This window comes from Diplotaxodon limnothrissa, linkage group LG9, assembly GCF_057381915.1.
Source record: "Diplotaxodon limnothrissa isolate DT_005_m linkage group LG9, D_limnothrissa_male_GT1.1, whole genome shotgun sequence".
NCBI classification, from domain to species: domain Eukaryota; kingdom Metazoa; phylum Chordata; class Actinopteri; order Cichliformes; family Cichlidae; genus Diplotaxodon; species Diplotaxodon limnothrissa.
In genome coordinates, this window is record NC_140604.1 from 6,338,270 (window position 1) to 6,352,353 (window position 14,084).

Below are 14,084 nucleotides of genomic sequence, written 5' to 3' on the forward strand. Positions count from 1 at the left end.
CTGCAAAAGTCACACCTTCTCTCTATATGTGTGACAATCTGAAGAGACAAAGGAGATGTAGTCCTCAAATTCTTTAATTCTCACTCGCTTTTGCAACTTTGTACTTTTGTGTTACTCACAGCAACAACTCTAACTCATTGTTAGTCCATTTAAAAAACTCGATGCTTTTCCTCGACATTTTGCCGCGACGATTCAAAGAGCCGGAAAGTAAATAAGCGGCAGACAGAAATGAGGCAGGTCGAATCGTCTTGCGTTTCATGCATGCGCAGTAAGTGTTTTCGGCTGTTTCAATGTGGACGCACATCTCTGTGAAAACAACTGAAAAAGATAGTGTGGACGCGAAGCGTTTTCAGACGCCGTTTTCAAATCTATCTGGGCTAGTGTGGACGTAGCCTCAGTGTGTGGATGCACCTCGGTATATGAGATGCAGTACTTCTATTATTAGTCAGCGTTTAGTTACAATGGTCAGTTGTGCTGGAGAGTGTGCAGAGTGGTTGATTTACTGGTTGACATTCCTGCTCTCACTTGCGGCCATGATCTCTCGATAGTGAAGGAAAAAATAAAATTGTGAAAACTGATAGATGAAATGAGGATGTCAGAGATCTTCCTTATTGATAAGGTGATAAGTTTGATCGGGAAGGACTCAGTGAAGAGTGAAAACTCCTCCACATGTGGTGGTTTGGCCAACACACCAGAATGCCTTCTTGATGGCTTCAAGGTGAGGTGTGTTGACCTAGGAGGAGACCCCAGAGCAGATCCAGAACACGCTAGAGAGATTAGATCTCTGTGCTAAGTTAGTAGCACGTATTTAAAAATACAAAAATTCAATTTCATTTATTTATATAAATGTTTTAAAAACTATTTTAAATACTATAGTACACAGTATGTTTGTAATGGTTCTCTTGATCTGGTCTATAACAATCAAATATATTTCCCTCTTACCATTTTGGTACCACATCATCTGGAAGCCTGATGTCGAAACAGTTGAATCAGTTCTGAACACAATGTTGAGGGCTGAGCTTGTAGTGCTGCCGGCCGGGGGAGGAGTGTATCCACAGAATGTGCCAATCAGAGGCGCTTCTTGGTTAGGTCCATCATAGAGCTAGGGCAAGGATATACAGAGAAAGCAGAAAGTATGCACTGAAAATGGGCAGGAATGCCATGCTAATTTGGGGCTTGCTACGATTTCTTTGAACTGTTCTTTTTCCAGTGTGGAATGATTGCACAGCATACATAATTAATTATGTTTAAAAATTGTTTGGCCATTCTAGTGTATAGCGCAGTGGTCTGTGACCACAGTAAAGCATTCCCCTTCCACTTGGCATCGCCGCCTTTCTAGGCCATACCAGAGCCAAACACTTCTCAGTGGCAGAATTCTTAAGTTCTGCCTACTCTATTCACAATATCACTGCAATTCCCCAGTACTTCCTCTTTTCCAAACTCATGCTCCCAGGCCTACATCACTGGCATCGGTGATGACCCCGGATGAATGGGGAGACCAGACAGGTCTTGAAAAGAAGTCTGACATACATCCTTTGCGTTGCAATTCATTCAGTGGTTCAGACAGTTGTGAAAAATTGGGAACAATCTGGTAGTATGAGCCAGCCATGCAAGGAAACCTTTGATCTCCTTTGATGTTAATTGGAAATGACACGATGTGACCAAGGAATCTGAAATATGTTCTGAAAAGGTTGGAGTTTTTCATATTGACAGTCAGCTTGGCCTCCTGGAGCTTTTGGAATAGTGTGGGGATGCCCTCATGGTACTGTTCCCATGATGATGAATAGATGATTATGTCATCCAGATAATAGGTTATTTCCATTAGTTACTGGAAGGTTGCTGGTGCATAGACTGAAGGCTATGACCTTGATTTGATATAATCCTGCAGGAAAGGTTAAAAACAGTCTTATCTCATCTATTCTCCATCTGGCACTGCCAGTATCTATTGTCCATGTCAATAGTGGAGAAGACTCAAGGCAGCCAGGGAGTCTAGCATTTCCTAAATGGTGGTCAAAGGGTGAGCATCTGTCTACATGACCACACACTGCTTTATGTAATTAACACAGAAACAGGGCTTCCTACTTTTGAGATGAGGGTCGCAGGTGATGTCCAAGCAGGTGAGAATAATTCAATGATGTTTCCCGCTGACATTTCCTCCACTAGCTCGTTCATTATTTTGAGTTTTGCTCAGACGACTCAGTGTTCAATGGGCACTTCCCAGGTGACAACGATTTAAGGAGTTAGCAGATAAAGAGGTGTAGAGAGAATTTTCTCCTTAACATCACAGATTTCCTCAGTCATACTGTGACATGTTTTTACATGTGCGAAATAGCATCTGCCATTGAAGTCATTACAGCTCAGATTTCCTTTAGCATCTCTGACAGGTAACATTTAAAAACAGGCAAATTTCGTTTTCTGGTTGTTATCCTGCTGCTCTCCTTAAACTCATGAACCATGCAGCTTAAGTTCTTATAACTTTTTGTGGGTCTGCCAGAAGTTGCATAATGAGGACGTTTTATCATTGAAGGAGGGAAAAACAGATAATGTTAAAGTAGCAGTCATTTAAAGCAAATCATTAACTCACAAAATGTTGAAACTTATTTCAGCAGCCAATTTATAGATGTTTATTTTATTGGGATAGTTGCAAATTTTAGTAACTGTTATCTTTAGTTAATGTCACATAATAAAAAACCAAAGGGGTCAGTTGTATATACAAGTATTTAAATTTTTGTAAACAAATTGGATTGAAAAGATGCACAAAATCAAATTTTGTTTATTTACAAACATGCCTGGTGAGAGTTTCGAGTCATTCTTTCTTTTATTTATTTTCTTTTATAATGTTGAGAGATGTGGATGTGTTACCTTAATGTAATCGAATGTACAAGCAGCAGAGGTGGCCTCTAGCTGGAAGGCTGTAAAGGTGTAGTTGACGGTATTTCCACCGCTGGCTTGGATTGTCCAGCTACACTGGCTGTTGTCCGGATAGTTGTTGGGAAAGTTCAGTGACTCGATCACTCCTCTGTGTTTGCCAGAGATCAAAATACTATTGCATTCTGAAATAAAGAAATATTGAACACAATAAGAAGATCACATATGGTATTCCTACTCCGATAAATGGAAATTATTAAAAAGAATATGTGCAGGATCATCATTATCATTTGTTAGCCATCTTTACAAGAACAAGAAAGTTATGTAATAGCATATATAGCAAACTCAAGTATTTTAGTTATCACTGATGATGACTAATTTTATCTGACCTTGTGGCCTGATGTTTTTATCCAACACTTCTATTATTTAAATTAGTGCTGTCAGTGTTAATCTAAATAAAATGACCTTAAAGCCATAACCGCATTAACGCAGTAAATCTCCGTTAGCGAGTTAGCGTGGATCGCCCTGTGCGCGGGGCTACATGGCACTAACGCGTAAACAAGCTGATGCCGTGTTAATGCGGTTATGGCGTTAACATCATTTTAACGAGATTAACGCTAAAAGCACTAATTTAAATACAATTTTGGCCATCTCTGGTAATATCTCATAAATTATCAGAATTGCTCCAAATCTTCGTAATTATTTAAATTCACAAACATAGATAATGTAAAGAAACAAAATATGTTTTCTTACGAGAAGTGTAGGAGGCAAGGAAGCCTCCTGCGTTGACGCTGCTGTCTGTGCGGAGTTTGACGTAGAGCTCATTGCTGGAAGAGTTGATGGTACTCGGCAGGTCACTGCCACACAGCTTGGCCAGTTGTGGAGCACTGCTGCTGTTGCCATCATGTACCTAACAGATACAGATAACAGAAACAAAATGAAATTTAGAAGTAAAATGAACTAAAGAAAAACAATTTCAATAATTGAAATTTTTGAAAGTGTTATTTTCAACACAGGGAGTAACAACTTGTTTACATATGTGTATGAAAAAAAAGCAAACAAAATCTAACAAAATATGCACTACTTTGTCATAATTACACCAACCTAAAATACTGGCAGCCACCAGTGCTACCCCTCTGCCTCCTAGTAGATACACTCATGGTATCACTTTCCAAATCAATTTCCAGAAAACTTGACCTCTAACCTTTGACCTTGATCTCATTGAGATTCAAACTCATCCAAGATTTTAAGTTGCTACACCTATGGTATCGATTTGAAAATTCTGTTGACTTCCTTCTTGCAGTTATTTTAGATTCTGAAATGTGCTTTAAAACTTCATTACCAGGATAGCTTTCTTCAGACTTGGGAATATCACCAAAATTTGACCCTTCCTGACTTGTCATTATGCTGAAAAACTAATGTATTTATCTCTGGTAAAGTGGGTCACTACAGTGCTCCCTTTGTTGGGCTTCCCCATAAAACTACAAATAGGCTGCAGGTTATCCTGAATTCTGTTTCAAGGTTATTAATGAAAACCAATGACAGAGAGCACATCAGTCCCCTCTTAGCAGAGTTATACTGGCTTCTAGTACTCATTAGAATAAAAACACCAAGAATGAACTAAACCTTGACTCCTTTTTCTCTCCTTTTTTCTCCAATCTTTTTTCATAATCTGATAAAGCCTCTGGGCTGAGTGTTGGCTTTCTCCGAGTCCTTTAGATCCCACTGACACCTCCAAGCAAGTTGTTTTATACCCTAAACTGAAAAAAACCTACTTCAGTCTAGCTTTGTAATGATTTTGTTGTTGTTTTCAAACACCAAGCTGAGTAAGCCTGCTGCGCATCCATGTTTATCTACAGTTATGTACATCCATTAGAAAATGTTTGAATATGCCCCAAAATGAAACGTTCAATTACTTTCATACTTTAGTCTTGCATAACAATGCAACCATATGACTTAGAGGTAGAATACTCACAGCCACATAATCATAATAACAGTTAGCATTAGATTCCAGATGGAAATCAGAGAAAGAGAGCAGGAGTTTGTTGCCCTGGTTGGTCCTAATGTTCCAGTAGCACTCAGCATTTGGGTGGTAGGGTAGCGGGTAGTTAGGAGAGGAGAATGCTCCAGATGCAGTTGTCAACGTCCCTCCACAGCCTTGGAACAAAGGATAAAATAAAACATGTAGATGAGGGGAAAAAAGACAGAAAGCATATTTTTATTTATTTATTTTTTTACATTTTACTGTTACAATCAAACTTGAAATGAAAAAGTACTGTTTTCTACATGCTGTAATTGTTGTACAGTAAAGGGTAAACATTTCTTGTTATTATTAAAGGTATGAAATAAAGTCGTGTGAAACATACCAACTGGTCAGCTGGCTTACGCCTTAGATAAGAAGATGGAAGTATAGCTAGACAATTCCCTCATAAGCTTCAATCAGCAGGTGGACTGTGGAGAGGGTCCTTTCAGTGTTTCAGGTCCTCTTTACAAAAAACTATATAACCTATATATAGTTTGAGACATTGTGGATGTTGGGTATCGAAGAATCCATAGGTCCCTCATCCTATTCATGTAACCCCTTCAGCCAGGGTTACTTGTGTAGTAGCATTCCAACAATGACACACACATATATGTATGTATGTATATATATATATATATATATATATAACATTTGACCTCTGTTATTGCCAACAAAGGTTATGTTACAAAGTATTGAGTTGTATTTTTGTTATTGACCAAATACTTATTTTCCACCCTGATTTACGAATAAATTCTTTACAAATCCTACCATGTGGATTCATGGATTTTTTTTTCACATTCTGTCTCTCACAGTTGAAGTGTACCTCTGGTGCAAATTACTGACCTCTGTCATCATTTTAGGTGGGGGAACTTGCACAATCGGTGGCTGACTAAATACTTTTTTGCCCCACTGTATATATATATATATATATATATATATATATATATATATATATGGTGCAACGATGCACAAAATTCACGGTTCGGTTCGATACTTTGGTGTCACCGTTCGATATTTTTTCGATACAAAAAAAATGTTCATGCCTTTTTAGTTTGTCATTTATTAAAATTATAAATATATATTTTAACTCAAAAGTACAGTTTTTAAATTTAATGTTGCTGAAACAAAAGTAATTAAAAAAATAAATATATCTCAGGGCTCTCAAAATTTCAAAATCCCTGGTAGCCCTTCGGGCAGGGACTCTTCAGTTTTTGGTAGCCCAAAATAAATGTAAGTAGCCCGAATAAAAAGGAGAGCAATTTTTTTGATTGATGTTTTGTTTCCTTTACAATATTATACATTAAAGTGTAATATTGTAAAGGAAACAAAACATTAATCAAAAAATTGTTAAAACACAAATTACAACATTGTATAAAAATTACAATCATCAACTCAAATACTTGGTTCTAATTGAACAGAAATTTCTATGAACTTGTAAGAACTGTGTAGGACATGAATCAGTCTGTGTCAGATCCTGAATTTGAAATTTCCACTGAAGTCACGGGTAAGAGACAAGTGGAACCAAGATCGAGGCCATTTGCTTTTTGAAGTTTGCAAAGACTGCTAAATTTTGCCAGTGGTAGTTCACTCTTTGCAACATAGTACGCTGTTCTAAACTGATTTTCAGGTTTATTTTTAGTATGTTATTTGCAATTGGTGTTTGTTCTGGGAAAGATATTGCAGACTGAGCAATAATGCGTTTCTTGCATTTCTCATGGGTTCTAATGGGGGCCTTTCTTAAAATGACTGGTCCCAGTAACAAAGGCGCTTGTCGACTCAGAAATCGAGAGAAAACCAACAACACTGTTGTAACTTTATGCAGTGTTGCTCCAACTGCCCGTGTAGCGTGGGTTGTGGTCAACAATAACTTTAGACCAAGCACAGAGGACTGAGACGAGGCTATGGTGGAGGTCCAGACTTTTACTCCATAAGCTCAGAACACATACAATAACACAGTACCACCTACTGGTGGGAGGTAGTAATAGCTGCTGCTTATTACAATATACCACATCCCTCTTTTCCGAGATAAAGATACTACCTCTTAACTCCAATATTTTGTAACATAAATGCACCTTTTAAATCGTAGGAACATTAACAATATTATATTCTTGAGACATTAAGTAGAGCACACCTCAGATTGCTTGTCACTTGAGCAATGCAAATACACATCAGTGTAGTGTTTTGAAACAGATGAACACATGACAGATTAGATAAGACATGTCAAAATGAACATATGAAACATGACATATTTTCTCTCTTTTCCAACAAGACAGTTATCTAGCTTGTACAGAACAACGCAGGTACAGGATAGAGTGACTTTAAGTTTCCCAATCACTTAGTCTCTATACCTGGCAGGGCGTATTATTGCTCGGCCACTGCGTGTGTAACATGTGGGTGTGTTGTCCATACTTGCAGGACTAGAGTTTTGTGGGGTGTCATTTGCTGGTGGCTCCACTGGCTCTTGGGTGTGAACGGACAGTTCATCTGGGTCCATGGGTGTGTCCTTGAACAGACTTGGGTGTATTTTCCTCAGATGTCTCCTGTTCCTCCTGAGCACTTTACCATCTGGTGTTTGCACAGTGTAGGAGCGTGGTTCCTCTCGCCGATGAGTTACAACAGCTGGCTCCCAACCGCGCCTTGTTTGCATGTGCACAGTCTCGCCTGGGGTCAGAACAGGCAATGGTCTTGCGTGCTGATCATAGTGGCGTTTCCGCTTTGATTGCAACCTGCGCACTTTGTCGTGAATGTTCTGTGGGGTTGACTGCCTCAACACAGCACTGGTGCATGGCAGGGTGCTGCGGAGAACCCGTCCCATCAACATTTGTGCAGGTGACACACTAAGTCCTGTGACTGGAGTGTTCCTCAAAGACAACAGCACTAGATGTGGGTCTGTTCCAGTCCGTGCGGCTTTCTTAAGTGCATGTTTGACAGTCTTTATGGCTCGCTCCGCCATGCCATTCGAAGAAGGAAAGCCGGGACTGGAGAAAGTTAGCTTTATCTCCCAGGATGCTGCAAACGATCTCATCTCGTGGCTGGCGAATGGAACATGATCGCTCACTATCTCTTTGGGAATTCCGTGTCTTGCGAAGACTGATTTCATCTTCTGAATCACAGAGTGTGCCGTTTTGTCAGGTAAGTTAAGAACTTCTGGATATTTTGATAAATAATCCACTAACAAAAGATATGGATGATCGTTCAGTTCGAAGATGTCTGCTCCGATTTTCATCCATGGCAGCTCTGGAATCTGGTGTGGAATAAGCGGTTCAGCCTGGTTCTTTGGCTGCATTTGCTGGCATTGTTCACACTTTTCAAGCATGGTCTCTATGTCGCGTGACATGCCAGGCCAGTACAGCACTCTTCTTGCTTTGGCTTTTGTGCGCTGCACGCCTTGGTGGGCAAGGTGCAGCTTCTCCAGGATCACACGCCTGAAGCTTTGGGGTATTACGATCTTGTCCCCGATCATAATAATGTCATCGTGGAAACTGATATCGTGTCTCATAGGCCAGTAGCTGTGGAGTGTTTTGTCTAAACTCTTCCTTCTGGGCGGCCATCCGTTGAAGTGTCTTTCGCGCACGGCTTGTAGTACGCTGTCTGCTGCCACTGCTTTTTTCAGGTCACACAATGTTTTCTCGCTCAATGCTGCTGTGGCCTCCAGAGCATACACAACTCTTTCATCATTTGCGTTTTCACTCACGTTTCCGTCGTCACTGGTAGTTGTGGCACGTGAGAGTGCGTCGGCTATGAACATGTCTCTGCCGGGGGTGTATGTGACGGTGAGATCATATCTCTGTAGTTGCAGCAGCATTCCTTGTAGCCTCGCTGGTGCCTGATCATAAACCCTCCAGGGGTTTATGATCAGATTGCACTGTCACTGGTCTTCCATAGACATACTGGTGGAATCGTTTAGCGGCAAACACAATGGCTAGCAACTCTTTTTCTATTTGTGCATACCTTTTTTCTGTGTCTGTGAGTGCTCGTGACGCGTAACACACAGGTTGTCCGTCTTGTAATAGGCATGCGCCCAGCCCATCTTTTGAAGAATCGGCCTGCAGTGTTAGTGGTTTCTTGTGGTCATAAAATCTCAACACTGGAGCTTGTGTGAGCGTCGACTTGAGCGTCTGTAACGCTACTGTGTGATGTGGCTGCCACTGCCACACTGTGTCCTTCTTGAGTAGCTGTCTCAAAGGTGCTGTGAGCGATGCTTCATTTTGGATGTACTGTGCCAAAAACTTCGTCATTCCCAGCAGACGCTGAAGGCTTTGTTTGTCTTCTGGAGTCGGCATGTCGACAATAGCTTTGATCTTTGAAACATCTGCTTTCTGCCCTGCTGCTGTGATGATATGGCCCATGTATTTCACTGTGTCAACTTTGAACTGAATTTTGTCCTTGTTAAACTTCACGTTAGCTGCTCTTGCTTTCTCCATGACCTTCTGCAGGATTTCATCGTGTTCGTGCTCTGATGTAGCTGCAATTATCATATCATCTGCAATGATAAATACACCAGGAATGTTGCCGAAAGTCTCACAATTCTTTTGTTGAAAGACCTCGCTGGCTGATTTGATCCCGAATGGGAGTCGGAGGAAGCGATATCGGCCCCAAGGTGTATTGAAGGTACAGAGCTTTGATGACGGCTCGTCCAGCTTGATCTGCCAGTATCCATCTTTTTCATCCAATATGGTGAAGATGGATTTTCCTGCTAGCTTGCTGCGAACGTCCTCGTGTGTGGGAATGGAGTAGTGCTGGCGTTTAACTGCTTGGTTCAGATCACAAGGGTCCAAGCACACCCTTAGTGTTCCGTTCTTCTTCTGTGTGGCGACAAGACTGTTGACCCAATCTGTAGGCTCATTGACAGGCATTATGACATCTCTGTTTTGTAAGTCCTGTAGCGTCTTCTTCAGCGCATCCATTATGGAGAGTGGCACGTTCCTGCATGCGTGAATCACAGGTGTTGCATTTGGGTCAATATGTATGTGGTGAAGTCCAGGGAACTCACCTAAGCCTGTGAACACATCAGCGTACATCTCCACAAGTTCTTCCGAGGTAGAAGGTGGTTTAGCTGATTTCGGTACAGAGGATGTCATGGCAAGGGTCTCAACTCGTTGCACCAGATGGAGCTCTTCACAAGCTTGTCCACCTAGGATCGGTTTATCTGCATGGCTTGATACAAGAAAGTCAAACACAGCCTTGTGCTTCCGTGCTTCACACTCAAGAGACACCACACCATCTGCACGTATGCGGGCTCCACCAAAAGCTATGAGTACAGTCTTTGTGGGCTGTAACCGAGGCATATCTGGTAACTCGTCATAAACTGATCTGGGGAGCACATTTGCGTCCGCACCTGTGTCTAGCTTGAAGGTGAGTGGTACGTCTCCGATTGTCACACTTTCATGCCATTTGCCAGTCTTGTGCTTGTCGCTGGATACCATGCCGATGTATAGTGAATCGCCATCAGTTTCAATGTTGTTAATAGTTTTTGTTTTCTTGAAGTGTCTACTCTTCTCTGCGCTAGCTCTGCACACTTTTGAGAAGTGGTTATTTTTCCCACACTTGTGACATGTTGCCCCATAGGCTGGACACTGTCGGAATGCGTGTTTGTTGCCGCATTTGTGACAAACTGTTTGTTTGTCGTTGCTCAGTTTGTTTTTACTGTGTCCTGATTTAATGTATCCTGGCATTTTTCTTAATGCGTCCACTGACGTGTCTTGGGCTGCAGTTATTGACTGCATGGCCTGAATCTGTGACTTGGCCACTTCTGCTGATCTGCATATTTCTATCGTCTTGCGCAGTGTGAGGTCGTTGTCACGAAGCAATCTCTCTTTTAGTCTTGCGTCACTTATGCTGAACACCAATTTATCCCTGATCATGTCGTCCTCATTGATCCCAAATTCACAACTTTTACTTCTCTGACGGAGTTCCGTGACATATCTGTCCACTGTTATATCCGCCGACATTGGGTATGACCAGAACTTGTGGCGTTCAAAAACAACGTTCTTTCGTGGACTACAGTATTCCTTAAACGTTTTCAAAATGTCCGCCATTGTCAGTGCGTCTCCGGTCGGGGTCACTGTGAGCGTGTTGTACACTTCAAGCGCTTCTTCGCCGATAGTGTGGAGAAGAATGGCTATTTTAACCTTTTCATCCTTCTCCAACGCACCCGTAGCAGTCATATACAGTCCGAATCTTTGTTCCCATCTGCGCCAGGTCTCAGATAAATTGCCTGTGAGCAGTAGCGGTGATGGTGGCTTGAATTGCTCCATGCCGTTAGCAATGGCTACTGTTAGCTAATCTACGGCTAGCTTACTCACGTCGCGGTCCCTGTTCACACGGTCTTGCCGACTTCTGACACCATGTTGTAACTTTATGCAGTGTTGCTCCAACTGCCCGTGTAGCGTGGGTTGTGGTCAACAATAACTTTAGACCAAGCACAGAGGACTGAGACGAGGCTATGGTGGAGGTCCAGACTTTTACTCCATAAGCTCAGAACACATACAATAACACAGTACCACCTACTGGTGGGAGGTAGTAATAGCTGCTGCTTATTACAATATACCACAAACACACCCGGCAGAACATTATGTTATTTACACGGGTGCACATAAGTGGTCCGCATGTGCGCATTCGCTGTCAAAATAAAAGACGCGCACTAGAGCTGGGCGATAGAACGATAACGATATGTATCGCGATATAACTTTTACTCGATAGAGAAATTAAGCTATCGCGATAGACCTCGCCGTTCTTGTCCTCTTAAAAAAAAAAAAAAAAAAAAAAAAAAGGTCAGCCAATCCAAATTAAGTAGCGCAGAGCCGAACCAATCACAGCCGCAGCGTCACGTCGCGTGACTTGTTACATACAGCACAAGTGCCAAGCCGCACGTGTGTTTGTTTGGGAAGCAGCCAGCGGGTAATGGAGTCAGCGCGTAATGGAGGAAATGAGTGTGCCGACTAGAAAAATCAACCGAGCGTGACCGAAGAGAAAACAGATGATGGTTCCAATGCCGGAGAGATTGTCGAACGGAAGAGCCATAGAAGTTCCGTAGTGTGAAGGTATTTCGGCTATTTCAAGTCTGACAAAAAACAGAGTAGCGTTCACTGTAAATTGTGCCGAAAGCAAGTCTGGAAATACAGTAAACTGGTGCATGCGTCACACTGTGCGCCACGTTATTGTTTCGGTGAAATGAATTTCTACAATACTGTTACTGTTAATTCTACTCTCTGCAGTGTTTAAATGCTTACATATACACACAGTTACTGTCCGTCCACACATACGACTCGGTTCTGCTTCTATGCCCCAGCTTGGTTTACTTTTTCCCACCGAGGCTTCTAGACTTCTGATTGGCCAACATTTCTGCACGGTTAGGAATCTAGCGCCACCTGCTGCTTTGGCATGTTCATAGCAGCGTTTTCTTTCATTTCTCCCTTTATGTGTGGACGGGATTATTTTTAAAACGAAAACGGAAAATCTCCGTTTTCAAAAATACCCGTGTACGTGTGGACGTAGCCTCAGTCTCTGACTGGAAGCGCTAATTTGTCATTCGGCTTTTGTCAGACTAAAGTAACTGAGAATTTCCTTTTAGTTCTCAGTTTATTTGATATTGACAAAAGTTAGTCAGTTTTGTCTGTTCTTCTGTAAAACAAACTAAGATTTATTTTTAGAATTAATATTTTGTTTCTAAGTGGAATTGACAATTTAGTCTGTTTCGTTTGTTCTATTTTGAAACTTAAACGCTTTAGCGGCTGCCTTTTGTGTAGTTTGCAATATTTGCCTTTATCTATCTGAAAAAGTCTCATGTTCCTTAAGTACATCTACCCTGTTGAACTTATTATGGGAAATAAATATTTAAATAAAAACAAGCTGCTGATTATTTCACATTTTACTTGTGAGCAACGGCACATTTAAATCTTACAAATATAGTTATTTGGCTTATATCGTGATAGATATCGTTATCGCCTGAAATGAAAAAAACATATCGTGATATGAAAAAATCTCATATCGCCCAGCTCTAACGCGCACCAGATAAGAAGTTGCAACGCGCGTTTGCGTCCATATAAAAAGCACTGTTTTTGTCCGCTAGAGTGGGATTTTCACGGCACATTCTGCACCACATCTCTGTGCGTTCATCATTTGTTTGAAGCCAGCTCACCTCCTGCAACCACTTTTCCGAGAATACGTGCTTCTTTTGTGGTTCGGACTCCTTCTGACATTTCTTTGGAGGTGGAGGAACACCAAAGTAATTGCTTAAAGGAGCTTCTTCGACATCTTTAAGAGTTCTAAACAAATGTCTGTCCTCCTCCAGAAAATCTTATGTATGCAAACACGCGTTGCAACTTCATATCTTGTGCGCGTTTTTGTTTTTTTTTTTACAGCGAATGCGCACCTGCGGACCACTTATGTGCAGCCCTGGTTATTTAGCTCATCATTTCGCAGCCACAGAAATTATTTTGTCCATGAAACCATAAAGCTGCACTTTCTTTTTGTCTTATAGTCTGATTTGTCATAACTTTTCCGTTTTGTGGTAAGCTTTTCTTTGGCTTTCACTTCTTCACCCTGACCTGTCTTATTTGGCTCAGCAGAACTGAAATATATATCCTGCTGCTTTTACACACACACACACACATAACAACCTCTCATATGTTTAAGCTTGCTGCGGGAGATTTCACTTGTCATGTTTGCATAGTAAGCTAACGATTGATAAGACGATGTCAGAGGAATTGGTGCGCAAATTATCATCACTCACAGATCAGTGCTGTCGCTCTCTATACACAGTTCCCGCGATTGCAAAGTGAAAGCAAAAAACAAGCGCAAATTCAAACGCGATTTCAATATGTCACATATTGACAGCGGCTCATCGATGCCAATGACATAATTACCCAGCTACATTTCCGAAAGAATGCAAAAGCATTGACATATATTTTTCCTTCCTACAATAGCCCGACGGGCAGGGCAGAGATAGATTTTGGTAGCCCGACTGGAAAAATCGCTAGCCCCGGGACGTCGGGCTAGCGATTTTGCAAGCCCTGTATCTGATTGAGGAATCACTCATCTTTGGAAAAGAGAGTTTATTACAGAGAAATGGCTCTTTCCAAAATAAAAGCTATACTACACGCTTCTTCTGGGCTGTATTCTCAGCAGCATATTGTAGCGGGTCAGGGCTGTTCGGCACCTGGACATTTGCAGGACTTTGTGTGGGGACGAC

The 14,084-nt window shown here is 41.5% G+C and overlaps 1 protein-coding gene across 1 annotated transcript in view; it reads right to left on the bottom strand.

The window, feature by feature from the left end:
* Positions 1-14,084, bottom strand: part of cubn (cubilin (intrinsic factor-cobalamin receptor)) — an 83,365-nt gene that overhangs the window by 36,290 nt on the left and 32,991 nt on the right. The window contains exons 25-28 of the mRNA XM_085362601.1: positions 4,844-5,025; positions 3,622-3,778; positions 2,863-3,053; positions 943-1,102 (exon numbers count right to left, since the gene is read on the bottom strand). Coding sequence (XP_085218727.1) covers positions 943-1,102; positions 2,863-3,053; positions 3,622-3,778; positions 4,844-5,025 — 690 coding nt within the window. The remainder of the gene's footprint in view (positions 1-942; positions 1,103-2,862; positions 3,054-3,621; positions 3,779-4,843; positions 5,026-14,084) is intronic.